This window comes from Netta rufina (genome assembly GCF_964035555.1).
Source record: "Netta rufina genome assembly, chromosome: 3".
NCBI classification, from domain to species: domain Eukaryota; kingdom Metazoa; phylum Chordata; class Aves; order Anseriformes; family Anatidae; genus Netta; species Netta rufina.
In genome coordinates this window covers 50,275,905-50,303,793 of record NC_140125.1, presented here as the reverse complement: position 1 = coordinate 50,303,793, position 27,889 = coordinate 50,275,905, and the positions used below count along the sequence as shown (strand labels likewise).

Genomic DNA, 27,889 nt, shown 5'->3' with positions numbered 1-27,889 from the left:
GGCCAGGTGATGATGGGGTTACACAGCCTTGGGTGAGTGGCAAACATTGCCAGCTTTAGTTGTCTTGCATGTGATAGACACCTCATTCTAGAAGCTCAATGAATGATGTGATCTATTGTGATATATATGTGATATATTGTCATTGACACTCTCATAGAAGGAAAAGATCACAATTTACACAATTTAGATGCTTTAAAGAGTTATCATTTAGGTGGGCTGTGTGTAGCCTCTCAGGCATGTCTGGACATTTCTAGCCAGAATATAATCTCCCATTACAGTCTACGGGAGAAAAACAAACAAACAAAAAACAACAAAACAAAACAAAAAACTGCTAGAATGCAGCCCATCTCCTCCATGGGCACTTGTTCTTGGGGGAAGCCATGGAAAATGTGAATGCATTTCTAGGGGGGGTGACATGATTCACAAACAGCAGGAACTTATTGGACAACTGAAATCAGTTATTTTTATGATGTGTTTTGGGAGGAAAATCTCTTTTTGGATGACAGAAAACAGACAATAGATGAAGAACAAAGAAAAAATAAAAAATGTAAAATGAAACATAAAATCCCCATAATGGAAAGAGAGGTAACTTCTGAAATGCTTCACGGTTCAGAAATTTGTCATTACTTGGCAGAGAGACCAGGAGAGCTTTTTCCCCTAGTGTGTATAACTGCACATGTATATTCAGCAGATCAGCATTGAATTTTGGGGGTCTTTTCTGGTCTTTTCTTTCAAACATCAAGAAGAAATTTGCCATTATAGCACCACATAGAAGTAGCTGTATTTTAAGAGATGTTGGTCTAGGGGAACAGATTTCATTTCCTGTAACCACAAGCCTGTGTACTTCCTTTTCTTTTAGAGAAAAAAAAAATACAAGTAACGATTATACAGTGAAACAAAGTTAGTGAAACAAGACTGGTACTGTGGACAATGAAAGTTTGTAATATGTTACATGCATTGTCATTACTTGCTGTAGTGATTGACATCAGCTATTTCTTTGTCTTCACTATGGGCTAACTTTGTGGTCAGGGTTTTTTTTTATTCACTGTTTTATATCTCTGATGGAACATTTGTACTTCTGCTGACACATATTTATATGTCAATAAAAAATATGAAAATACAAACCAATTGTGTTTGCTTCTTTTTCTTCTGTTCTATGTATTTAATGCTATCAGAAATATCTAATAAAACTTCACAGGCATAAAAGACAAATACAGTGAGTTTCTTCTTTGTTTTGTGTCCCTGAATTGGTAAAAGGATGAAACAACTCATAGAAAATGAGAAGTATTCTCCTTTTTTCCTTTGTCTGAGACACAACATCTTGGGAAATACAACAAGAAAAAGTCATTGTAGAGTCTCATATAAGATTGAAATGCAGGTGTCCAGTTCCAGTTGATGTTGTTTTTCTGACAAGTATTTCAAAGGTGGGTAGGTCTATTGTCAGACATAGCAAACCACAGAATATACAGAAGGAGGGTAACACACCATCAGTTGGGTTTCTTGGCAATAAACATTAACTTATATCAATTTTAAATGGATGATCATATTTATTTTACTTTTTTTTTTTTTTTTTTTTTTTTTTTTAAAGGAATGATTGTAGCTTTAATATTGCACTTGGAATCTTGTAATTTCTAATGTGCATACTGCTTTCCAGGAGAGGGCAGTCCATACCCAGTATCAGTTGTTTTCCATTACACTCCTAATCCAAGGAATATAATTAGAAACTCGAACATAAACTCCAGGTTTCATGGGTTGGGCACAGCCAAGGCCCCAAGAAGTGACTCCATGTTGGACAAATTTATCTTGGTCCAGACAGACTAGAGGTCCTCCACTGTCCCCCTAAACAGAGTGAGAAAGAACAGAATGAAAGACCAGTGTGCAAAGCGTGGCACTCTTACAGGAGGCACAGAAATATCTCTTGCATGAGAGGTCTTCATATGTTAAAAGAAAGCACTGGAGCTTTAACCAGAAAGGAGCTTTCTAACACGTACTGTAAAGTTCTCTCTTCTTGTCAACTCTTCTAGTCAAATAAATGTCAACATCAGGAATCTTACTGCCCTTAGTAACTGTTAATCTGTGCTTCCTTCCTCAGTCTCTTCTCTGAGGTGTTTACAGCTTCATGGTCAGAGACCAAGTGAGTGCATGCATTCAAGACATAGTTATTAAGACGTGAATGCACATCCCTCAATGGCTTGCTTGACCATCACTGTACTCGTGAATAGGGTAGCTGTGCTGTGTTGGCAGTGGTGTTGACTTGCCTACTGAGGCAGGCAATCTGCTGGTTTTGGACTTCTTTCCAGAGTCATCTCTACCTTTTCAGGGAAGAAAAGTCTCCAGTTTTATTCAGTATGTTAAGCATTTCTAAGCCTTTTCATGCATTTAAATAAACCAAAGAACTAAATTTCAAAACAGAATTCCGGAGAAGCCTTCATGCTTTGCTTGTGAGATATTACGAGCAATTGCCAACTATATTCTTCCTTTTCAGCAAAAGGAAAGTTCAGCATGAAGATTGCTTCATATGGAGTGACTTGCACAGGCATTGATGCTTGGTAACTCGTTGTTCCTTTGGCCTTTGGTATGCCTAAATGGCAAACTCCACTCTACTGATCCTTTAATGCTAACTGGGATGACTTGGATTGTTAACTTAGCTATAGTATTGGAGCTAGTCTAACTGAGACAAACAAAGTGGTCTGGAAAAACATCAGACCATTAGTCATTCCAGGCTGGTTCCCATACACCTGGCTCAGGCTGCCATGTATTTCCATTTGCTTTGTAGTTCAGAAGTATCTGAAAAATTACCTGCCGTGCTTCCTAGCAGCATATGAAGGAGCAAAGAAAGAATAGAATCCACATGCATTTTTCAGCCCTTAAACCAGGTGGTGTGGCAACATCCTGAGGCTAATTTTAAGCCTCTAAGGAACAGAAGGCAACGTACTATCTGATCGGAAAACATTTACAATAAAATCTGATACTCATAGAATTTCTTACCTGGCAGCTATCTGTACCTCCATGAATATTCCCAGCACACAGTTCATGACTTTTGACTTTCCCATTCAAAAATTCAGGGCGGTTGCATATTTTATTCTCAATTACAGGGAAACCAGTTTCTTTTAAGTAGCCATCACCACCAGTTCCTTTGCAAATGAACAATATATATTAAAATAATAATAAAAAACAGCACAATGAATGACAAAGGTAAGTGAGCATCTCTGCAAAACAACATTGTGATAGGAATAAGCAGTAAAATAAGTGTAGCATTTGTGCACTACGCATGTACTTTCCATGTATAACATAGAGTGATTCCAAAATCAGTAAGTGTTATCAGCATCATGGCACTTATAATCCTCTACCACCCACCAAAATCCACATTGCACTGCTTGCCCTTACTGTTCCAACAGTAAATCCATATGGATTCAGTACCCACAATATTTGGGGGAGTCATTCCCAAGCCATTTTATTTGTCAGTATCTGAGAATTTCTCTCTGTGGAAGAAAGCAGGTAGGAAGTAGGCAATTGAAAATGGCATGACGGGCAGAAGCAAGGAGGCAGAGAAGATAAGATGCTCTTCTCAGACAAGACAAAGTAGGAGGTGTGAAAATGTGAGCATGTTTATATTTGAGTGAGGCCTTGTGAACAAGGCTGGTTGGGAGAAAAAGCACTGGAGAGAATGAGCAAACTGACTTCATGTGATTAAGAAATAGCCTAAATCTAGAAAAACTTTCCTTCTGAATGTGTAAAAGACCACTTTGAGGAAAAGCACAGTGGACTGAGAAATGAGTAAATATCACGGAATCACAGAATTGATGTCCTTAGGTCTGTTTCTCCTCTTTTAGTACTTGTTTAGGGAGTTTCAATTTACATCAGTCTGAGTGATTTTGGACAATCTAAATCAGGAGACATTGGAAAGAAAAGCAGTACCTGATGAATTGTGATGAAGCATCATAAAATTATAGAATCATCTAGGTTGGAAAATATGGACACTTACAAGCTCTTTTTTGAGTGTTTTTGGCACACAGTGAATGTATTTTGGACACAAGTCTATACCCAGCTCCAAAAATGGAGCTTTTGGGTGTGTTAATTCTGTCTCACCTCTTGTATCTCCCCAACCTGTCACATAGCACTCCTCTCTTCCTCCTAACACAGAATTTTCTTTAGGCAAGCAAACTGGGATTACATGATTATTGATGATTGCTGGGCTGAAAGAAACAAACAAAACACTCATTCAGGAGCAATCATTAAAGCATTTATCCTTCATAGTACCTTCAGTTTTCTAAAGAGATTTTATACAGTCAGCCTTTTTTTTTTCCCTTGAAATCCTAAGCTTCAGGTAAATGTTTTTTGTTGGTGGTGGTGGTGTTGTCTCCAACAGCATGTTGGAGAGAGTTTCATACCAATGGAAACATATGCAAGCAGGGCCAACCAAAGGTATTGTATCAAAAGTTCATACTACTTGCCTGCACAGAGGACAACTACTGGAAAAAATCCCCTCACTCTATCATGGAAAAAGTATGGGTTCACACATATTAACATTGCAGCTTTCAATCCTCATTACCTTACCAAAGTAGAAGTGTGTAGGGAGAGACGCGCAGTGAAAGCTCTTCTAGGCACAACCTCCATCTACTCTGCTGCCTCCACCTTGCCTCACAATGGCTGGCACCAAGCACATTGCCAGCCTGTGTCACCATCCCTAGTCATCCTCCCCTCCCAAAGCAGCCCCTTCCCTTTCTGAAGCCCTGCAACTGAATCACCCTGCTTTCCACTGGAGTTTCTGCAGAAAGGGAACAAAGAGAGGACCACAGCATGTAAAGAAATATACATTTCAACGACACCCCCAACCAATCACTATTTAGTCAAAATAGAGGCACACCAAAACTGTCCTGTCAGAATGAAGGAACACTTCAGGTGAAATGATACCTCTTCAGTTTTAGTAGAGCAATGTCCACTCTGTGCGGTTCCTTGAACAATTTCTCAACATCTATTTTCTGCACTGATGACTCCAATGCTCTTTCTCTGTGTAATCCAAGATATACTTTATATGCAGATGGCCGTGATGACCTATTGGAAATGATTGCACACAATGAGCTGATGAATGCACACCCAGGAAGTAGAACTCTTATGACACTGTTGGGCACCTTCTGCTATCAAAAGAAGAAAAGTAAAGCCAGCTTTGGCATAAGCTTAGTTTTGTAATCCTTTATTATGGCCTACAAAATCAAACCTTGCTGGATAAATTTATCACTTCTCACTCCCTGTTTTTCAGTCAAAACTCTGCTTTAATGAATGACAAATAGCCTTGGCTCAATTCTTGTATGTGCAAACTGAGTAGAGAGACAGCTCAGGTTGGTTATTAGGCCCATTTTGTTTCTCCTCTTATTTTCTATCTCATATTATTGAATTCTGATGCAGATTACGATGGATACTTACTTTTCTAGGCAGTGAGCAGCAGTAAGAACCCACTGTGGGTCTATCAGAGTTCCCCCACAGAAATGCAGGCCAAAACTGTAATACAGCAGAAATTAAGGTTTAAGGTGGGCAAGTCAATTGCACATCACTGCAGTTCATCAGTTAACTCTTCTAGCACAGCCTTTACAAACTGAAGCTCTTATTCTGCATTTTTATTAGGAATCAAACACTTAACTTTCCTTGAACAATATTTCTTACAAGGACAGTAGTGTTGTGTAGACATTTTTACAAAAACAGCTTTATTATTATTATTATTATTATTATTATTATTATTATTATTATTATTATTATTATTATTATTAACCAGTGTTTTTATTAGTGGAAAGCCTTATGCACACTTTGTATACTTTTTATGCATTTATGTATACTTTTTTAGAGATCATGGCTTTTGTCCAGCTCTGATCCTAGTCAGAAAGCTTTGGAACTGGCCTTGATTCCTAAACAAGATCTGTAGTAGCTATTAATTTAAATTGTTTCCTCTCCTTGTAGGATACTGACTCTACAGCAGGACATAATAACAGATTTAACTTCTTTCTTCCTTTTAGTGAAATAACAGCATTTTTCAAATTAGCAATTGTGCCTATTCTATAGGTATTTGTCATAAAATAAGAGTATTCTGGGTTATCTAAATTACCTTCTAAAAGATTATCAAACAACCTAATTTAGAATAAATGAATAGCCTAATAAATTTTATTTTCAACTTTTAGTTTAGAGGCATTTAAGCCTTCTACAGTTTTTAAATGCAAATTAAGTTTTCCCTTAGAGTGTTGCAACCATGTACAATAACATCCTGTGAGATGCAAAAGTTTCTTGATTGTGAAGTCTAGTGTAATGGTGAATGGCTATACCTTGTTCGGAGACTGATTTGCCAGGGCCAGGAGTGTGGATGTGAAATACACCCAGCAACAATCCTTTGAGCACACAACTTTTGTTTGACCTTGGATTTCCCACACTCATACTGAGCAGGAGCTACAGAATAAGAAAAAAAAAATTCCCTATGAGGAACTTTGGAGTATTTGCTATATGTATTCACTCTGCACTCAGAAAACTAGAAGTTGAACCTCTTATACTTATCTCTTCACGTTTTGATCTGCAGGCAGTTATATACTACATACCATCTATGTTTCGTTAGGTTACCTTCACCTGCCACGCTTAAAAATGTCTGGTAATTTTTTTTCTCATATGCTTCTTGGTTTTTAGCAAAATACACGATTAAAACTCCAATGAGGTAGAAAAAAAAAAAAAAGGAGTGGAGGGAAGAAGAAAAGAGAAAGAAGAAATAAATTCTCCCAACATCTTTAAATGTATTCTTACAAATGACAGCAATGCAAAAGCTGCAGAGCCAGCTGTATTCAAACTAATCTTAGTGGTACAGCACATGAAATTCAATCCCTGTCTCTGTGGAAAAAAAAAAATCTGTCCACTCTTATGCCAGGCTTCAGATGTCTCAGAACTATTCAAAAATGGCAGATTTTATTTAGTCATGGAAAACTGACTCTTAACAACATGGCATATAGATTTGTTTTTGTCAGCAAAAGGAACTAAATAACGAAGCTGAAGGCAAAAGCATATTTCCTCTGCTTTTTAAGTGAACAACAAAAAAAAAAAGTACTTTAAAAAGAAACTGGATCCTCAAATGAAGACAATAATCGCTTGAAAATGCATTTTTTCCCCTACAAGTCCCAGCCCAACACTTTCAAGGCAGTAGTACTTTCATAGTTACGCTATGTGCAAATTATAGAACATCTTATTCTTGTTTGTTCCGTTTTGGGGTCTTGATCAGAGGTACATAAACATATATGCATATTTTCTGTTGCTTGCAGCTGAGAGGATAAAGCATCAAGAAAGTCACCCTTGTTTTGAGTGGGAACTATTTCCTGGCCTGGCTTTTGTTGTGATGGACACGAAAGGATTTGAAATCAAAATGCCGTAAAACATTATGACTATCTACATTTTTACACCACCTCATTCAGAGTTCTGAACTGCGTTATTAATAGTGAACAAGACAAGGGAATTTGGTTAAATACTGGGGGCCAGAAGAGGGACAATCTGTTTTACATCCAGGTCAGAACCAGAGTCACATGAGCAGGGGATGCAAAAATTTTGCTGAGGTAAGAGTATTCCTTGTTCAGCCTGGCCACACGCATCTTATGACTCAGTTGTGCCAGGTGACCAGGCAGGAGCAGGGACAATTTCTGCAGGACAGCCACATTTTGAAATACCTGGCAAAACCCCCATGGGCTTCAGTGTGCTCCAGGAAAATCTTGTGTTCTACTTGGGGTTTCTGAGGAGTAAGCACTACTCTTAAGAATTCAGACACTAGTTTCAAGCATTACTTCCCCACAGCCTTAATCTTTCTAAAGCTATTTCACTGTCTTAGAATAGTCTTTCAGATTAATCACTGAATGCTCTCCAGAGGTCATAAAAGATGGTCATATAAGAAAGAGAGACACTAGTCTTTAAAGGAATAATTACGGCACTTGGGAATGTCACAGTACTCCCAGGCTTTTCTTGGGTCTGTTGTGTAGCACCAAGGTCCATTCACATCTCCATCAGGATTCCTGCAATACTGTAACAAAGAATGAAGATACCAGCTATTAACAAGAAGAGGAAGAAAAAAAATCTAATGCATGTTTCAGAATAAAATCAAATTAAATTTGGGAAATAAATTTCAATTCCTTCCTGATAAATTGTTTCTATTTCTTTAAAAAAAAAAAAAAAAAAAGTGTAATTTTTCTGTTTTCTGTGTGAGTTTAAAAAAAGATAGTAAAAACAAAATCTTTTCAACTGTCTCCTGGCAGCAAGCTTCTCTAGAGCAAGCTTGGATTTCTGACCTCTCAAGAAATGTAGGAGATCTTGACCTAGAGGTTTTCTGAAGCACTGAATTGTCAACTCCTACTTCCATTGTAGTTAGCAGGAACAGCAGTGTCAGCTCTGAGGTCTTTTCACACCCACTCTGTTTTCATGATTGTGGGGTAAGTAGGTATTGTGTAAGGTGATCTTGCTCAACTTAGTGTTGCCTATGAGTCCCAGGGGCAGGGGTGTAGTGTTCACCCACACACGTAGGGTTTTTGGTTAGCTGAATTACTGTGTAGGGTTCACAGGCTGTGCTGACTAATCTCCATCAGCAGATACATCATACAGTTGCAAGCTCTCACATGGAAGCATGTGAATTTAGGCAGTGTCATCTCAAATCAAATCCCACCATCTGCACATGCCTTTATTGACCACCCTAAAAGACAGAAAGCAAGACCACTCAGCCCTGAGGTAGCATCTCACTCCTACAGGCTTAACACAGTCCTGGTCTTCCAGAACATCTTCACCCTCTGTGCCCTGCCCAGAGCTAGCATTCGGTAAGTAATGCAGACAGGAGGGGAGATGGGGTATAGACAGAGACAGACTGCCACATTGCCCACAGAAGTTAGAAACAAGAAAAGAAAACAGTTTGAGCTCCTGGACTCTGATTTCCCATTGTAGTCTCCTCTTTATTTAAGAAATTCTACCAGGTACTTTTCTAGTTATAGAAGAAACTATACTCTTGAATTATAACCCATGCCTTAGAAAAAAGGAGAGGGTAATTGCTTCCCTTCTACAAGAGTCCCTACTAATTACTGTATGCAAGTGCCAAAAGGTTATGGTGAGCAGATTTTCATAGAGCATTCCCCCAGTCTGAGCTGGAATTCAATAAAGTCTATGTGACGCTATCAGAGAAACGGCTAAAACAAGCTCTAAAGTCATGTACCTGGGAAAAAAAATCAAGCTGGCAGCATCAAGCAAGCTCTTTATGTCACATTCACAGCTAGCCACAAACTGGACAAGCATGTATGTGGGATCTTACAAGCTGGAAACATACAGCTGGAAACATAAAATCTTTTAATGGGTACACATGTTAAGACTAGAGATAAAGTTTAGAGATGGAGAATGAGTTACAGAATGGGTCAGAAGCATTTATATCCTTGCATGATGGGCTGCAGCAGAAGTTGGAGGGCTTTGTAGGGGGAGGGAATTAGTAAAGGCTTAGGGCTGCAAACCATCATGTATATATCTCAAGGAACTTGGACTGAACACTGAACCCCCCACATCTCACCTGTCACTCTTGACACTGAAACCTATGACCCTGGTGTATATTTTTGGCAGAGGAGGCAGAGGTACTGCCCACAGACCAACTCCAGATAGTCCTCAGCAGTGGCGAGAAGCAAATGCTGATCTGAAGCCCTTTGACTATGCTTCAGAAGCATTTGGTGTTGCTGCTGGGATCTCTGTGCATTCCGATGAAGAACAGACTGATCATGTCAACATGAATTAATGTGATCAGGTTCTTGGATTGAACTGAGGAAAACAAATCAATTTACAAAGACCTGGCATGAAATGCTTGCTCAGGGGCCATGAAAAGGAGGAAAAGATCAATGACAGCAAATATTAAATGAGCAGCTGCTTACATTGTTATCCAGGCCTGCTTCTGGATGAGTCAAGGGAGTGAAATAGTCATGGCTGTGTGGTCTCTGAGACCTCCAATCTTGACAAGTCCTGCCCCTTGCAGTTTTCGCTACCGTGCCACGATAATCTTTACCATTTCCATTAATGCATTCTGTGAAGAAAAAGGAAAAGGAAATGACTGTTATGATTGTCAGCTGTGAGCTATTGGGCCACATCCATTCTTGATGGTGGTGTAGCAGAAATAAATTTGAAGAAATGTTATTAGGACTTATATGTCCTACTTAATATGTGTACATGGAAAGGAGGAAAAGGTAGTGTCAATGGTCTCTAGCAGTCACATTTTAATTTGCTTGCATTTGAAAAGCTTTCTTCATGATTATGAAAGCTATAAATCAAAGAAGCTTAGATTCAGGTGACCCCTTCTGACTCCAGAAGCCAGGACCACAAAGGCCATGCACTCATGAAGTCTTTTCCTTATAGGCACTGCTACCTGTTCATCACCATGTTTTACAGTACGTAAAAGGCAGTAATACATAGTCATCCAAAATTACTACTTTTCAACCTGAAAAACAGGACAGAATAAAAAAAGAAAGCTGGATACAACAAAATTGTATCTGAACTGAATTCAAAAGGCCAGCTGTCGTCTGGTAGGAAATGGAGCCCTGGAGATATGGCACAGGAAAATATATTCTTGGAACAGTTTCCAGCAAAATGCCATGACCTCCGTATTTGTTGTCACTGCTAGCAGACCTCCCACCAGAGTGTATAGACTATCAGCCATTTGTTTCCTTGTGTTTTCAATATTGCCTGATATCACAGATGAAAGATCCTATATTAATCTAAAATTGAATACAGAAACTATCCTATAAAATTCTACAAGAAAGTTCATTAAGTGATGAGAGTGGATGAGGTATTATATTAAATTCTGTAATTATTTAGAATTCTCTTTCATTCTCACTAAATTCTATGACTTTTGCATAAAAAGCAACTTGTTTTTTTTCTGTTATTCCTGAGAGGAGCAGAAATTATTCTCACCAGGATCTGGTTCCAGAGTTGTCTGAGGAGGTTTCGGTAGAGTGATTTGTAAATTGTCATCACACTTCTTCAGATTGCAGTACTCCCATCTCACACCTGGGTCAGTGGTGTAGCACCACGGCCGGCTATCAGCATCTGGGTTTCTGCAATAATTCTGCCTCAGGTCCCTACAAATGCAAGCATATCATATGCCCATCCATGCCACAGGTCTGAGAAGAACTTGAAATTATATTTAAGAAAGCAGGACTGGAACAGAGATAGTGCATATCTTTTATCATGTACAATGTCAAACAGATATCTTATTTCCAGCATAAGGAAATCAAGAAAAAAGAAAATAATTTTGAAATTAAAATTTAATTATGAAAGAAAATTTAATTATGACAAGTACTTATTCACTGTTGAAGGCATATACTACTAAGTGTTAGGTCAGAGGTTGGACTCGATGATCTTGAGGTCTCTTCCAACCTAGAAATTCTGTGATTCTGTGATTCTGTGTAATACTGTTTATAAATCCATATAAGTAAATGCAGATATGTATATTAAAGTTCTAATTCTTTTTGCTTTTCTAAATATAGTAATAGATTTTAGGAAAATCATATCTTTTTAAATTTCAAAATAAATAAATACTAAGTGTTAAGAATAAGAAATTCACTCATCCGTGAAGACTAGGAAGCAAAAACTTAAATTCAGGAATAAACTAATGTATAGAAATGGTTTGTTTCAGTATAAGGAAAAGTTTATGAAAATTTTTAATTTGTTTAAAAGCAATATAGAAACAGTTAACAGTCTAAAGCATAATAGTAACAACTGTGTTTTGTTTCAAGATGATATTAAAAGATAATCTTTCCATATTAAAAAAAAAAAAAAAGAAAGAAAAAAAGGAAGGAATTTTTATCAAGTATGCTCCCTTGCCAACTTTAAAATCACTGTTGTTTAAAGGTGCTAAAAACAAAAATATGATTACGAGTGGTCATTCGTGAAGGAAACATGGAAATGGGAAATACACATACGCATTTGGGAACCGGTCTGACGTTTTATTGTGACGGTGTGGTGACATTGAGTTCCAGGCCTGACATTTCTTTCCTGTGACAGTGAAAGATGTTGTGCCACGATAACTCACACCATTGCCTCGATAGCACTCCTCAGTAACTTGAGCTTGCTCAGGCCCATCAACAGCTGTAGTGAAAAACAGAAACGCTTCCCTTGAATCTTTATACTTGGACATTTATATGTGAACACAGAAAGCCAACAGAAGACAGCAAGCCAGAATACTTCACTGACTGCCACAGCATGCTCCTTGTAACAAAATCTTTCTCAAACTGTAGATCAAAAAGACTTTAAAATGTTTGTGAAATTTCATGATATGCTAGATTTAAAGCACTTGTACATCAATTATACTGTCACGCATGCATGTTTATTTCAGCTAACAATCAAAATATTCACACGTGGATCAAGATTTCTGCAGACTAGGGGAATGTCTGTGACTACCACACACTTGTACATGAAATAAGCCTACTTTCTGTAAGGAGAATATCATTTTGATTACTTCTAATGAAGCCTAGGTACAGTGGTTATAAATTACCTTAGGTTTTGCTTTGAACTCAATTTGTAATGAACTTGCATGTAAAGCTAATTAATTTTTCCATAGAACATTTAAAATTTAGAAGTGGAGTGAACCACCCTCTGGTAAAAGACAAATACCTCTGTTACTGTAATTTTTCCCAAGTTGGGTCAGTAGGTGGCTTAGTACTTTCTCTGCACTTCTCCATCAGACTGAACATACTAGCCCAGGCTCCACACCGGGCTCAGGAATTCAACTACTAGATAACATTACTGAGAGTTATAACAATGATACAACTCAGCAGAGGGCCACCTAAGGTTTTTTGCAATAAAACTCAACAACACTTCCCTACTTCAGATGTCTCCCATTGCTCTTACCAGCAGCATCTTGCTCTACTCCATCACAGGAGGGAATGTTGCAGTATTCCCACCGAGCAGTTCTGTTGGTGGTGTAACACCATGGCATCTTCTCACCATCAGGGTTTCTACAGTAGTTTTCCTCTAAATTCCTGAAACAGAAAACGTGGCTAAGAAAAGCTGCTCATGGAAGCCTGATAAAGGGTATGAACAAGGAGGGAATGTATATTGCTGCCCAGTTTACTGCTGTATTTACGTCTGGGTAACTGCTATAGGCATTTACTGATGCCCTTTACTAGATGAATAATTGCAATGCAATGATGTTTTGGATGTGCTAAATCAGACACCTACTGGATGAGTAGATGATTTGAGGATTGTGCTTCATGTAATACTTTGAGGCCAAGAACAGTGCAGAAGAAACATAGAGTGAAAGTATCTAGTCATAAGCAAGTATCATAATAATTACTTTCTTATTTTACATAGTCTTGCTCAAGCAACAATACAGTAAAAAGATGAACTGAAGAGGGAAAAAGATAATTAAGCAGAGCTTTAAAGTCAGAAGAGGACATGCTAGTACCCAAAACCAAGAAGTTAATAAAAATAGGAAAATGTGTGAAAAAACAACTGAAAAGATGATTGGCACTGGTGTAGCTTGAAGACTGCAACACAGTTGAAGAAAAATGAAGTCATTCTGCGCCTTGATACTTCTCATGGGCAGCGAATACAGGAGAGGTTTCACTTACTTGCAGGGATAGTTTTCAGGAGTGCGAGCATGTCTGTGAGGAGACTGAGCGCTCCAGTGCTGACAGGTATTTCCTGATTCAGTAACAGATATCGTGCCTCGATAGTCTTCTCCTCTTCCTGATAGGCACTGACGTCCTGGTGCAGGTTCTGGTGGGGGTGTTGCTATTGCAGAGTTAAACACAGAGTTTTACTGGGTCAGATTTATAGCTTTCCTGGCAGATAAGGTTTAAAGACCAAAATGTTTGGGAAGTCCAAAATGTACAGAAAATATCTACAAATATTTTCTTATCTTCTTTGTCTTTAATTTTAACATTTTCACAAGCAGCCACATGGTCCCTTAGCTGCAGTCAGGAAACAACACAACAAAGTGTTAGCAGCCCCATCAGAACACGACTGGAAAGTGAGCAAATGGTAATATTGTGAAGAAAACTGGGGTGAAAGTGGCACATCAGATACAGGTGTTAGTGCAAACATAAAAGAGGTGTACACTAACTGGTGAGAGTTAGGGGCGACAAGGATGATGTCTGGTGAGAAGCCACCCGTATGGTGGCAAGGCCAGGCCTTCACGGGAAAAGGAAATTGAACCAGAAGCGAAAAACAAACAAACATAATAAACATAGAAGTTTATCAGAAAGAATTAAACTACCATCAAAAAGGGAACACAGAAGGAATATCTGTGACAGAAATCTTTACACTCAAAAGAGCTATCAGAGGCTCATTTCAAGGTAATTTCTTTCTATTATTATTATTATTTCTTACTTTCCTGTTTCTTTTGAGTTAAAAGTCAGTATTTCTTATTCTTTCCTCTTTTTTGTGGGGTAGGGTGGGGTGTGGCTCTTCTGTTTGTTCTAGCTCTTTACACCACCCTGAACAGAAGGTGTCTAGATGTATTTGTGTCTAGAACTCTATAAGTCAGACTCACTGCAACGAGGAATGTTACAAAATTCCCAGCGTTTATTCGGGCTGGTAGTGAAACACCAGGGCCGGGGTTCACCATCAGGATTACGGCAATAATTCATCTTCAGATTTTTCTCTGGAAAACTGAACAGGAAAACAACAACAAAAAAATAAAGTCACTAATGGCTAGCTGTATCAATTAGCCTGTCTGGGGCAGAGTGGTCTTCAGGCCACCTTGATGATAAACTTCTCATCACAGAGTCTGACTAACTTTTCAGGGAGGTATCCGTGAGAGTGAGGTTGCTGGGAGTCCCAGCGCTGGCACTCAAGTCCAGATGCTGTTGTTGCAACTACTCCTTGATAGTTTTCTCCACTGCAGTGCATGCACTCCACTGTAGGAACAAGGCAGAACGAAGACAAGAGAAACAGAAAATTCCTGTGAACTGATCCATAAACATTCACACTCACCTCACTTGACAATCAAGAGTCTAATCAGAACCCATGGCTGAAAGTCAGCCTTTTTTTGCAAAGTAAAAGCTACATTTTCTAGGTGAGTTGAATTCAATTAATTGATTACTTTTAGAGTATTCTGTTTAAAAATACATTACAGACTATAGTTCTTAAAATAGATGAATTATTAGAATGACTGAGATATAATTGAAAATCTGTGCCTTGCTCCTATCATGTTTTGTTGACTTTTGCATTAGTAACCATCATGTGGTTCAATTCTAGGATTAAGATATAAGAACATATTTTTATACCATTCTTTTGCCTAAGTAAAAATCATTTGTATAGCTGTTTTGGGAGTCTTTTGATATCTTTGTGGTTGCTGTTGAAAAACTTTACTAACTTTACTAAAAACTGAACTAACCTCAAATATGGAACAAATCATCAATTAAAATTAAAAGTATGAGAATAACTTCACAGTCTTGAACACATCTTCCAAAAAGGGGTAAAAATTTGTATACATATCCTGACCTTCACACTCTGGGATGTTACAGTAATCAAATCTGGTATTAGGATCTGTTGTGTAACACCAGGGTCCCTTTTCATCATTATCAGGGTTTCTGCAGTAATTTTCTTCCAGGCCTGCATTAGGGTATTTTTCAGGTGTGTAACTGAAAAAGAATTAAAATGGGATTAGAGAATAAGACAAATATCCCAACTGTTTATCTGAGGACTCTAGACATGAAATCTGTATCTGATGACCATTATGAAGATGTCATTCATTAGAAGTCTCCTAACAGCTACTGAGTGCCTTAGCTGAAGGGTTACCAGTGCCATAGCTGTAGAATTCAGGAAATCTGTTGTTTTTAAAGCCAGAAAAGTCTTTAATACTTGCATTCGCTCCAGCTATCCAGTTTCCAATAATTTTTGCTCAGCCAAGGCACTTTTTAATACACAGAGAAAAGTCTCCTTTGGCACACATTCCCAGGAGATACTATGAGAAGTACTTTGCTGAAATGTGAGAGCTCTCTCTGACCTGAATGCTATGCTATGTCACTAGGTGGTTGCTAAGTAAACCTGGTTGGTTGGTTGTTTTTCATTAAAAACAATAAATACTGCCTTGTTGATTGTCTATGGATTCACTGATAGAATGATGTATTCTGTTTCTTTTTATACCTTCAGCCAGGAGAAGAAATTGCTCTGCTGACATTAATGAAAAATTCTTATTTCAGAAGAACCAACAGCTTTCCTGTCTATCATTTTGCTCATGTAATGACTACAAAATTAAACGCAACTGACAAGACTGAAAAACTCCCCTTTGATCATGCAGCCCCAATTACACAGGTGTCTGCGTTCCAATTCAGATTAAAGAAGGAAATTATTGTAGGAAATTATTTTATAAAAACTTGAACACCAAATGCATTGCTTATAAGACTACTCAGCATACATAAATGGCTTAGCAACATTTCAGAAAAACATGAAAATACAAACATGAAAAGGCCATACTTAGGTTTATGGGGTATACTATCAGCCCACTTCTGGCACAGCACACCCTTCTGAGTTTTGGCTTCTGTTCCTCTGTAATTCACCCCTTTTCCCTCCTTGCATTCTAGAAGATAAACTGAAATGACACATGCATAATTAATCGGTATCATCACATGTCCATTGGAATTCAGCATATACAGAATCAATTTTTTCATTAAAGTTCACCATGTCACAAATGAGATTTAATTAATTTGTTATATTATGCTCAAATTCAAGATAAAATACAAGATAAAACAGGTAGTTGGTTGAAAGTGCAAATTATACATGTTTTTGTACCCTTAGCTTTCAAAACTTAGTAGTCACTTGAAAAGAGAAGAGAAGAGAAGAGAAGAGAAGAGAAGAGAAGAGAAGAAAAGAAAAGAAAAGAAAAGAAAAGAAAAGAAAAGAAAAGAAAAGAAAAGAAAAGAAAAGAAAAGAAAAGAAAAGAAAAGAAAAGAAAAGAAAAGAAAAGAAAAGAAAAGAAAAAGAAAAAGTAGAGAAAGGATTAGTAATGAAACCCTGTCATTATAATAGTCAAGGGGAGTATTAATGTTGACATGAGCCTGATGTTTGCATTGGTATCCTTGAAAACATTAAATTCTTTTAAATTATTAACCTTTACATAAAATTAGACCTGAAACCACAAGGTTGTCACTTTTTTCCTGGAAGGAGGAGGGACCAACCACAAATCCACTGCAGCCTTTTAGATCTCCCTGGGGGGTCTGAACAGCCATCTTTCCAAGCAAAGAGCTGATTGCTGTGACATGAGAGTTGGCATGCAAGTGGTGGCTCTGCCACAGCAGAACGAACTTAGATGTCTGCAAGTTCCCTTGGAGCTTCTGCCTCTGCAATTTAGGGAGAGTCACTGCCAGGCAGTACGCCCTCCAGCTTGGAGAATGAAGCAGGAAACTCAATAGATTCTCTGCCCAAAGCAGTGGGTTACATGACATGGTTCAGCAGCAATACTGAATTCAGGTATTCCTGGCTCCCAACTGCATCTTTTTTTCCCAAGGCTTTGTCACAGCACCTGCACAGCTGCATTAGTGCAACTGTTGACAGGTTCATGCTGTTAACAAGACCTAACGTGAAAGAAAACTTCCCAAAAAGCCTCACAGTCTATAGTGAAAAAATATCCTCAATGACGGTATGGGGAAAAAATGCAAAACAGTGGGTGAGAAATATCAGACACCCATAACAAAGCAGAACTTCAAACTCTCATTAATTTTCCGTAACACTGATTAGTGCACCATTTTTCCAAACTGTGTTCTGTGCAGAACCCATCATTAAAATTAATGCATTAAAAAATGCATCATAGAAAGTATCTGTTTCAAGCCTGGTCTACAGCGCAGACTTGTGCAGTCTCAGGGCTTGCACATTCACTGTCTCTGAACTGAGAATGATGTCAACTTTGTTCTCTTCTCAAACAGCCAGTAAAGGTTAAATGGTAAAATCTATCAATAACCCTTCCTCCCCTCCACCCCCCCACCTCAACTTCCCCAAAGTCCAAACATGCTGGCCATGAGATTCCTAAATCTTTCTTAGTGAAATTACCTTTTGTGTTTATTAGCAGATGAAATGAATAATTTTTGTTAGCCACTTATTTGTTTGGTTAAGACAAGCTTCATAAAGCATTTTTACTTTAAAAATATAGATTGAATTGAAACAACAACCTATTATTTTTTTTCATTTTATTTTCTTCCCCTCCCCACCCAGGAATTTCAGCATTCTTTACATCTCCCCCCCATTCAACATTTTATTATGCACAGGGTATGTTTCATCAGCCAGTTCCTCCCTTCTAGCTGCAATAAAGCAACTTCTCTTTTAGGTTGTGACCTGGCTTGTCTCAGTGTCTTTAAGCAACATCCAAATCAGATATTTGTGGAGATCCGGTTTTGCAACAGCTTTTCTCATCATTTGTTACACCAAAGCTGATGTACAAGCACAAGATTAGCATACACCTACAGAAAGACTGTCATTTTACACTGATCTTCCTTAACAAAAGTGAAAAGAACTGACACTTGAATCTGAAAATAGTTCCAGATCTTCTGTGGGCTGACAGGTAGTTTAGAACTAGATTTATGAGGCTACCTTTAGGCCTATCTTCACTTCAATGTATATATATGGGCAAGTTTATTCTAGAAACTGTAGCTGGAAGCCATTTGGAACCCTCAAACAGTTTTGCAATAAATTAACATTAAAAACCTGAATAACTGAACATTGAATCAGTCAAACACTGACTCTTTCTGTTTGCATAAACTTTTGACCGTTTATATAACCTTTAAGTTTCTTTCTGTCTGATGACAAATAACTAACTTTGATCCCCAAACTCAACCCGTGTTCCCTTGGGTTAACTATTTACAAACAGGTATGTGCATAGCAATCCCCAAACACTAGATTTTATTCTAGTTTTTTTAATTACTCTTTCCATAACCCAGAGAAGGTCAAATTCCTGTTCTATACCACGCCATAGCAAAAATGATTCTGTAAATTCTGTGATTATTTTTATATTATTATCATTATTATTACTACTATCATTATTATTTTAATAAATATTAATATATTTATTATTAATATAAACATGTTAATAATAATAATAATAATAATAATAATAATAATAATAATAATAATAATAATAATAATAATAATAATAATAAAGGCTTCAGCAATCGTATTGCAAAAATATCTGGGCATGTGATAGGAATTTCCTTGAAGTACCTGGATGGAAGCGGGTCCTAGGGACAGTGATATGGTCTGCCTAGGTATAAACTACATTTTCCTTTGTGTTCCATCACAGCCGATTAAAATGATGTTATCATTAGAATGGACACGTAATTAAGACCCTCTGGAATGAAGAGATGAGCAACAGAGAAACCATCTGACACATACACACTAAGGGCTACATAAACATACTGTCTGATATCTCAAAACTATCCAAAGAAGGATGTTTCACAGCTTTTCCTACAGCTTTACTGTACTTATGTGTATATACACAGACGTGCATATATATATGCATAGTCAGGACTTTATTATGCTTTGTATGAATCTTGGAGATGTCCCCAACAGTAACCAAAAACTCGTAAACCAGAAAAGAGAACAACTGAAATGAAGCACATCTTTTGCTTTCTGTGGGTAGATGTGCAATTTTTTGACATTCCAGGTCAGTAAAACTACTTTTTTTTTTTTTACATATCTACTGCTGCGGTTGTTCTCTTTTTCAAGAAACTAAAATCCATGCCTATTATCACAGAAAGATACCATAACAGATTATCTCTGAATATTGCAGGACTGTCATCCAGGTTCTAATGCCAGTGAATCCAAATGATGTCTCAAAAATGATAGGGTAAGCCAGAATAACAGTCTTCTGATCACAGTACTGAAACAAAATCACTACAGAATATCTCAAAGTAAGACATTTGTTCAGATTTTTGAATTTTCTTACTTGCCGATAGATCCATTCTGTTTTCATTCTACAATAGCAACTGCAGCAGATTGTTTAGTAATCATGGTTCAGGGAAATTCCCACCAGTTTATGGCTATAATAAAAACATCTTATGTTCAAAACATTAAATTATCTATCAATTATATATACAAAAAGGGAAACTGTCTATGGGCATCAGAGCTTTATCAGTACTTATTGCAGATGGGTAAAAATAAATCTCTGCCAGAAAAAATAATTCCTATATTAATCTGACCATTTAAAACATCAAAGATTTTCAAGCCAGGCAGTGAGTTAATAAAGGCAATTTAGTATTAAATTTGCTATTTTTTTTAATTTTAGTAGTTCTACTAAATATTCTAAATGTACTAGTTCTGGGAGTTCTCCCTGAACAAAAACTGAATTATGAGTTGACCTTAATGTCAGAGAAAAAATCAAACATCTCCTCAAAGATTATAAAAACAAGAAAAAATACACAGATGCGTATTTTTATATGTAAAATATTAGCCTGAGAAGGACCCTCATAGGTTTTGGCTCAAACCTCCATTCAGCTTCTTAGCTGGATGAGGCTGCTGAGAGCTTTGTGCAGTCAATACCTGTAGGGGTGGAGGCTCCACAGCCTCTCTGGGCAATGTGGTCCAATGCTTTCCCACCCTCCTGTGAAAACTTATATCCACCATATCTGAATTAAATTTCATTTGGATGCTCAGCTGCAACCCAGATAAAGTTATTAAATGAGTGTGTAAAATCTTATGTGAGCTAATCACATAACATTACCTTATTTTTTGAGCTTTGCAAGTCAACAGAGGAGTAAGAATGCAGTTTTGTGGAGCGAACTGGTATTTACAGTCTAATTATTGGGAGTCTTGACTTTTGCTAAGAAACTGGCTTTCTGAGACCACTGGATGATTTGTACCACCTGAGAGACCAGTTCATTTCCTTTCTTTGTTGAAGGAGGCCATATCTATGTTACCTACTAGAGTTTCCAATTTCTGAACATTCTCAAACGTATTAATATATTTTCTTAAAAGTTACAAATTGAAAAATGGTGAAATGCAATGATGACAAAGTCATTTAACAGAGGGCATCACTGATTCTATTAAAAGGTTAGCTGATTATCTCACGTCTGGTTGATCGGTAAGGTTATTTTTGGTGCATTATTAAGTCAGGGAATGATACAATAAAACTTACATTACATTAAAAATGAAATACATTCCTTCTTCCCTCTATATAGCAAGAGATCAGTGCTTGATTATGTAAGTCAAAAATAGTCTTAGAAACCAATCATTTGTCTGCCTGTGGCATAAGGTGATAGATTTTTTAAAGAGATGATTAAAAATTGGATAGGTTCCATTTCTTAAAGGTAGACTTACTATTTGCCAGATAGAATAGGAAATCAAATTAACTTTAGACAAAAAAAAAAATCTGACTAAACTGCCTCCTCCCAAACAAAAACAAAAACAAAAACAAAACACTTACAAAAGGAGAATCCAAAATACCACCACATCAGTTAATTATATCATACACATGAATAATTCTGAGAACAAATGAAACCAAAATAAAATTGATTTGAGTACCCCTGAGGTAAACTATGATTACTTTAGAGATGCATATGAAATTATTCGGTAGTTTCTGCCAGTTTTCCACTGGACAAAGGTCTGTCTTAGAAATCATTGCCAGCAAAAGTAGCTCCTCCTAGTACCCTTGGCAGAGACAGAGAAGATGGTAATGGCAGAGAAGATGGGTTAGTGGCAGGTTTAAAAGGAGAGAAGGGATCCTTATGCACCTCCTTTACTTCTAGAGCTATCTGTGTTCTCAGAGCAACAGTGTTTTTTTGTGTCCTGTGGATCCCCAGAATTTAGGGAAGAGGGAAGTTGCTGGGGCACTAATCTAGGAAAAAAAAAACTGGCATTTGCTTTTCCAGCAACGTTCCAGAAACGTGGTATTAGATGAGTGCTGATCTACCCACTTTGTGTGACCCAGTGAGAATGTGGTCCTAGCTACAATAACACTATGTTAGTCTAACTCAAAAGGATATCTCAGAGAAATAATTTCAAAATGTAAACTTACGTCTTTTTTCATAAAGAACTGCATTTGTTCTTCTGAATATCACTGATGTTTTGGTGTTCTCAGCCAATGTTAAACACTGTTGGTCTTTACTGGTGAATAAGAAGGCCCTATTGAAATTAAGAGGAGAGAGCAAAGTAAGAAACAGTAATTGAATGTGTGCATTATTTTCCTGAACACCCTTTCTAGTATTCAGTTATCATTTTGGAAGCATGGCATTTCAGCAACATTTAAGATCCAGCCACTGTTTCACAAATCATTTAGTATCCCAGCTCCCATTTTCAGTGGTGATTTGACTTCTGAGTCTCCATATCAAAGTCAGGTTGAAAAGGAGCTATATGACGAAATCATGCGTAGGGTAAAACAAAACAAAACAAAAAATCCCACCAACATTTATAATGTGCCAGAAATGCCAGAGAACATATCAAAGAGGATACATGCACAAAGGACCTTGACCTTGTTTCAAAAATATTCGTGTTCATTCAAGAAGCGGAATATTCTACAGTATTCAGCAGTTACCAAGGAACAGGTGAAACACAACAAACCAACACCATAAATTACCTTGTGATAAATGTTTTAGGTCATCATTACTTGAAGCAATGTAAGCACTTTGGAAAACACAGCTATTTGTTCAGTAAGTGTCAAGGCTGTTAAGTCTGCAAAACTAGTGGTGTAACCTTTACAACTGCATCCAAGGAAAACTCTTGGGAGGCTAAGTAATTTCTATTGTTGACTTTTCTGAACCAATGAAGAGCAATAGAAACATAGCATTAAGCAGGCAGGTCTACTCTAGGAAATTAAACAATGACAAAACTGCTCTGTAGCCCCGAGATCAACTGGCATGGTCCAGGTGTGCCTGTACTTCTCAGTTCGCACAGCCTCTTCCCAGAGGAGCAATCACATCTGAACTTCCTGCTGAGTCCGTGAGTTCTCTGAGAAGTACTGGTTGTTCTAGGTCAAAAGTGAACTCAGTTCTTCCCCCTGATCCAAACCAAGCTCTCAGTAACGCTAAATTTACATTAGGGTTGGATCTTACAAGCATGGTCCAACAGTCAGCTAAGGCAGAAGTATTGGCCTACATTCATTGGTCTGAAGCACTGAGATGACTGTGCTGGCCTGGTCTTGAAATTCTGCTTAACATCTACCTTTCGTCCCCCAGATTCTTCCCTGCCAGATAGAGCCTGTTCTCTACTGGTCTTAAGAGATCTCACAATTAATCAGGGATGCAAGGACAAAACATCCTAAAGTCACTCCACTGTCATGTGATGGACCTGAGGTAGAGGCTAAGGACCTGAGGTAGAAGATAAGGAATGATATTGAGCCCAAAAGGGAGCAATAACTCCTTACAAATTGTGAATATATAATCTTAACATAGACTCTCATCCTCTCTGCCTTCATTCCTACCTGCCTGGGCTAAGTACTACTGAAGATTTACTTTCTCTGTGTAGTTTTCAGAGAGGGGAGTCAGATCAAAGGGAGTAAGTGATACTTTATGCTGTCAGCAAACCTCTGTCATCCTTTAGGGTTATTATATCTCTTTAAAATAAGCATCATTTTCCCTTTTACTGTCAGGTCCTCACCTTTTTCAGATTCAAAACACAAAGTTATAAAATACATAAAGCAGTCAGCACCAGGGTATCCCTGCCTGATAAAAACCTGAAAAAGAACCAAGTGCTGGAAAGAGCGCTGCAGACAGTCAATATTCTGAGTTCAAAAAGATATTCTGCAGAAGTGGTAGATCAAGGACTCATGATGATTAGAAGAGAAAACCTCCCTGCCTCACATGGGAGGACAGCCTCTCACTGCAGTCACAGTTTTCTCTCCTCATTACTCCAGTTGCCTTCTTTACAGCTGAGATAAAATGAATGGGCTCCTGAAGCTGAGGTCTGGAAGGCTCAGAAGCCTTAGGCTCAAAGCAAGAGGCTCTGCTAAGACAGGATCCTGGGCAAAAGCTGGTTGTATAGACTGGTTAACATCTTTCATCCTTCCTAATCGCCTGGGCCTTGTTAAATGCAAATGCAGAGAGAGTGCTTGGCCAGAAAAATGACTTAGATTTAGATGCCTGTCTCCTTCTCACAGTAAATAGAAGTTACCCAAGTCCAAAAAATGTAAAATTCAGAATAATGGACATGTCTTCAAGATAATACGTAAGGCAATGAACATGAGCAATGTGATTATTGCTACCATAGATTTCCAAGCAATTACTTATGACTCTACTGCAAAAGGAGTGTAAGAGTCCTAATGAAACTATGTCAAGCTGGTTTTCAGCATGTGAAGCTAGACATTAAGAGATAATAATATTTTCCAGTAAAAATCTGACATAATTTTCTTAATTGTTCTCTGTCTTCATCCGTGTCTCTCAGGCATTAACTTTCTATATGCTTTCTGGTTTTCCAACAAACCTCAGAAGAACATGTTCCTGGGATATTTTTCTAAAGTTTAGTCAATAGATAAAGTAGACTACTCCATCATCTGTACATGTGCATGTTTCCACCATCTGAAACATATATATAGGAACCAGCAGAAATTACCTGCAAGTGAATTTAGTTTCAGTTTCACACTGCTCCGCACATTCTTCTATAGTATTTGTCTTATAAATCTGCTTTTTTGGGTTAAGCAGCCAAGCTCCCTCTGTTCTCACATAGCTGTCTAGTATGCTTCCTTGCACTAAAAGGAAAAAGAGAGAAAGAGGTAAGAATGTGAGTGCAGAAATTATTAATTTCAAACCTCCATGTTAAATTCTTTGTCACCTTGATGAGCAACATCATCATTTAGTTACAGTAAGAAATCAGTTAATGGTGACATTAGCTGATTAATTAATTTAAAAAGGCTTTTCTTGCATGGTGTGGTAAAGGGTGGTGTCACTGAAAACCCAGTGGAAAGCAAGACAGAGATGTGGCTTGAACAGTGCTTTGTGTCATTCTAAAACTCATTAAACATAACACAAACCTAATGTATAAAGTGAAGAGAACAAAGAAAAATGAAAAAAAGTAGTGTGTTTTCAGAGACATAAAGAATATATTGATTGTCCATACTTTGGAGAAAGTGTAGAAGTGGGACTCAGGAAAGATATGAAACTGTTGTCCGTTGCTGATCTCTACCCATATGGGACCATTTCAGTTTTATTAGTCACACCATATTTATATCTGTTAAAATTCTCTTGCAAGAAATGAGCCATCATTTTGGTGTTATCACTGTAGTCATGTTCAGTTTATCATTTTTTAAAAAATAAGTCTGTATTTGATCTTACCTAATTATTAAGGTAGCAGATGTTGCCCTCTATTGCAATGAAAGAACACAGGACAATAAACCGGTAAATAAATTAATCTTACAGCTTCTGAGCTACAGCTGCGTGATCCATATATGTGACACTAAAAGGTAGTCTTGTGTGAACCAATTAACACCAAAAATGCTCAAATAAAATCCTCTTGTAAAGGAGTTTGCCATTTAGTGCTTCTGTTGTTGTTGTTGTTATTGTTTGTTTGTTTGTTTCCTATTGCAGCTATGCAATTTCTGAATGCTTAGATATAGTTGACCAGACTATGACTTTCATGACTCACAGCTGCAGGGACATGGAGTTGCAGGAGTCTTGTGATTTTTTTACAGTTTCTTTATTGGATGAGCATATGATTCTATGATTCTACTGACAAACATTTGGCTCTGGCAGTTATCCATTCTGCATGGTTTCAACCCCAAACAGGCATTTGGCCCATGGTCTTTGCAGCATACCCCCGTCCTGCTCTGTCCACTGTTCTGCGTTCTGATTTACACAGTTGCAGAACAAAAGGCATACAGGCTACGAATCATGGCTTCCCCCTCATAAGTGACAGACATGCTAAAGAGGAACTTCTTTCTTCATCTTCTAACCCTTTTCCTTCTGAGCCATTGCCCAATGGCAGCAGGATGGGGAGAAGGCAGCCTCCTTCAACTCAGACCTATAGCCTCTGATCAAGAGACTTTGCAGGGCTATTTAGTTATGTCTTTGATACTGAGGAAATTTCTTTCAGGCAACTACTTCACCCTTCCCTAAGAAACGTTCTTCTGTAGTGTGAAACAGGCTGGCATGAGTCCTGGTACAGTTAATTTCCTTCAATTGAGTGCCTGCAGTTGAGTATTGCTCTTTCTGATAAATTTGCATCTACAATGTAGAGTTGATAACATGGATATAAGAGCTAGACTATACTTCCTCTCATACCACTGCAAATCCAGAGAAGTTACTAGATGTTTTTTTCTGTGTGTATGCTATGGGACAGAGTGGCCCTAAGTGGTGACAGTTTGTGCATGAAAGAAAAGCATAGTTAAAAATAAAATGAAGATAAAGTGGAAAAGGATACAATAAAAATTCACATGACAGGCACAGGGCTCACAGATTCCACTAGATATTTCAAAACAAAAATGACATTTAGATTAAGTCAATTGTGAATGAAAACATTAACCTGGATTAAAAAAATAAAATGTCACAGTGGTGCTGTAATGCTTTCCACAACATCAAGAGATTCAAGTGAAGAATCGAAGAATTCCCTCTATGGTGTAGCCTCCTTGCAACCTTAATTCTGTTCTGTTGACTCTTTGGCATAACATTATCATAATATTTATAGCATTTGATTTTTTAACAATATTGATTGGGTCATAACTTGTTAGGAAGGGCATAACACTTTAAGAAAACAATGAAACTACATGCAACTACAGTAAAAATGTGATACATTTTCTTGCTACCACTTTCTCAAAGTCTATGGATTTTTTCAGTGTAACAAAGACATACTACTGCCTTTTTCAGAAATGCAAATATTTATAGCTATTCAATGAAAGACTTGCAAGCAGAAATAGAGTATTGTAGACAAAAGTAAAAATCCTATATTTTCCACCTCCTTATATAATTCTTACTTATTTGTGAGGTGTATTTGATTTGATTTAGGGTGTTTTTGAAAAATTCAGTTTAGAAACTAGAATTTAAAGATGATTATTCTTAATATTAAACATTATCTAGAATTTTTAATGCTGGGACTTGCCTCTAATATTTCTAGTTGCTAAAACCTATTCATACACTTTTCTAATTGTGACCCCTTTTATATTTTCCAATTACACATGAAAAACACATGTCCTTGCCAAAGGTACCACCATTTCTGGCCATTTGGCATGTTGGCAAATGCTTGCCATTTGTTCCCATGCACACACCAAGGCTGTTGCTCTTCTCATGTCTCTAACCAGAGCAACCGCAGCTCTCACTCTGTTCAACAACAATTCTTGCTGGCCAGTAAGCCCCAAACCCACCCTCATCCAGGTAAGTGGTGGCACATGGATTTGGGGACCCGTCTTCACAACATGGAGCTTGAAAGCATTTGGCCCCCATCTCCCCCTTGCAAGTGGAAGGCAAAAGACTCTTACCCGAGCTGAGCACAAGAAGAAAGAGCAAGGCAGCTTTGCTAATTCCCATTTTGGCCCAGCTGGAAGGTGCTGGAAGTTGTGTGTGTCGGTGCACAAAGTTTTATTGACTTGCACTGGAGTGAGGCGGCATCAAACAAACAGGGCAGGCAGATTAAGTTAATCATTCTCCCATGCTGTGACCCCCTTTGCCGTGGAGTGGACGTTCAAACAACCTTGAATTGGATATATTACCAAATCAGGCTCAGACATTTGTATTATTGGATGCTGGGAAATGTGAAGGCACTTTCTTGTTTTGTGAGACATGTTTTTGTTCTCAAATTGTTTGGTATCACTTTGCTAGAGAATAGTCAAGAACAATGTTACTGGGAAGCATGGGAAATGGTTTGTCCAGGCAGAACTTGTTTTTTTTTCTTAACACTAGGGTCCCACTGGTAATTTCGGCCATGCACACTTATACTGGTGTGTAAGGACCAACTTCATTTTAATCTCAGGGTAAGCACTCAGGGTAATCTCAGGGTATTATCAGACTGAGACAAT

At 37.7% G+C, this 27,889-nt stretch overlaps 1 protein-coding gene across 1 annotated transcript; it reads right to left on the bottom strand.

Moving 5' to 3' along the window:
• Nucleotides 1-1,677: 1,677 nt before the first annotated feature.
• On the bottom strand, nucleotides 1,678-27,401 carry LOC311207797 (plasminogen-like; the record flags this gene model as incomplete). The annotated part of the gene is made up of 19 exons (XM_084284095.1): nucleotides 1,678-1,839; nucleotides 2,989-3,134; nucleotides 4,090-4,196; nucleotides 4,915-5,055; nucleotides 5,425-5,499; nucleotides 6,312-6,432; nucleotides 7,939-8,032; nucleotides 9,903-10,051; nucleotides 10,936-11,102; nucleotides 11,946-12,111; nucleotides 12,874-13,004; nucleotides 13,596-13,758; nucleotides 14,519-14,637; nucleotides 14,765-14,885; nucleotides 15,472-15,611; nucleotides 16,447-16,561; nucleotides 21,971-22,077; nucleotides 24,499-24,634; nucleotides 27,353-27,401. The coding sequence occupies 19 exons, from the start codon at nucleotides 27,399-27,401 to the stop codon at nucleotides 1,678-1,680; spliced, it is 2,409 nt and encodes an 802-aa protein (XP_084140221.1).
• Nucleotides 27,402-27,889: the final 488 nt, after the last annotated feature.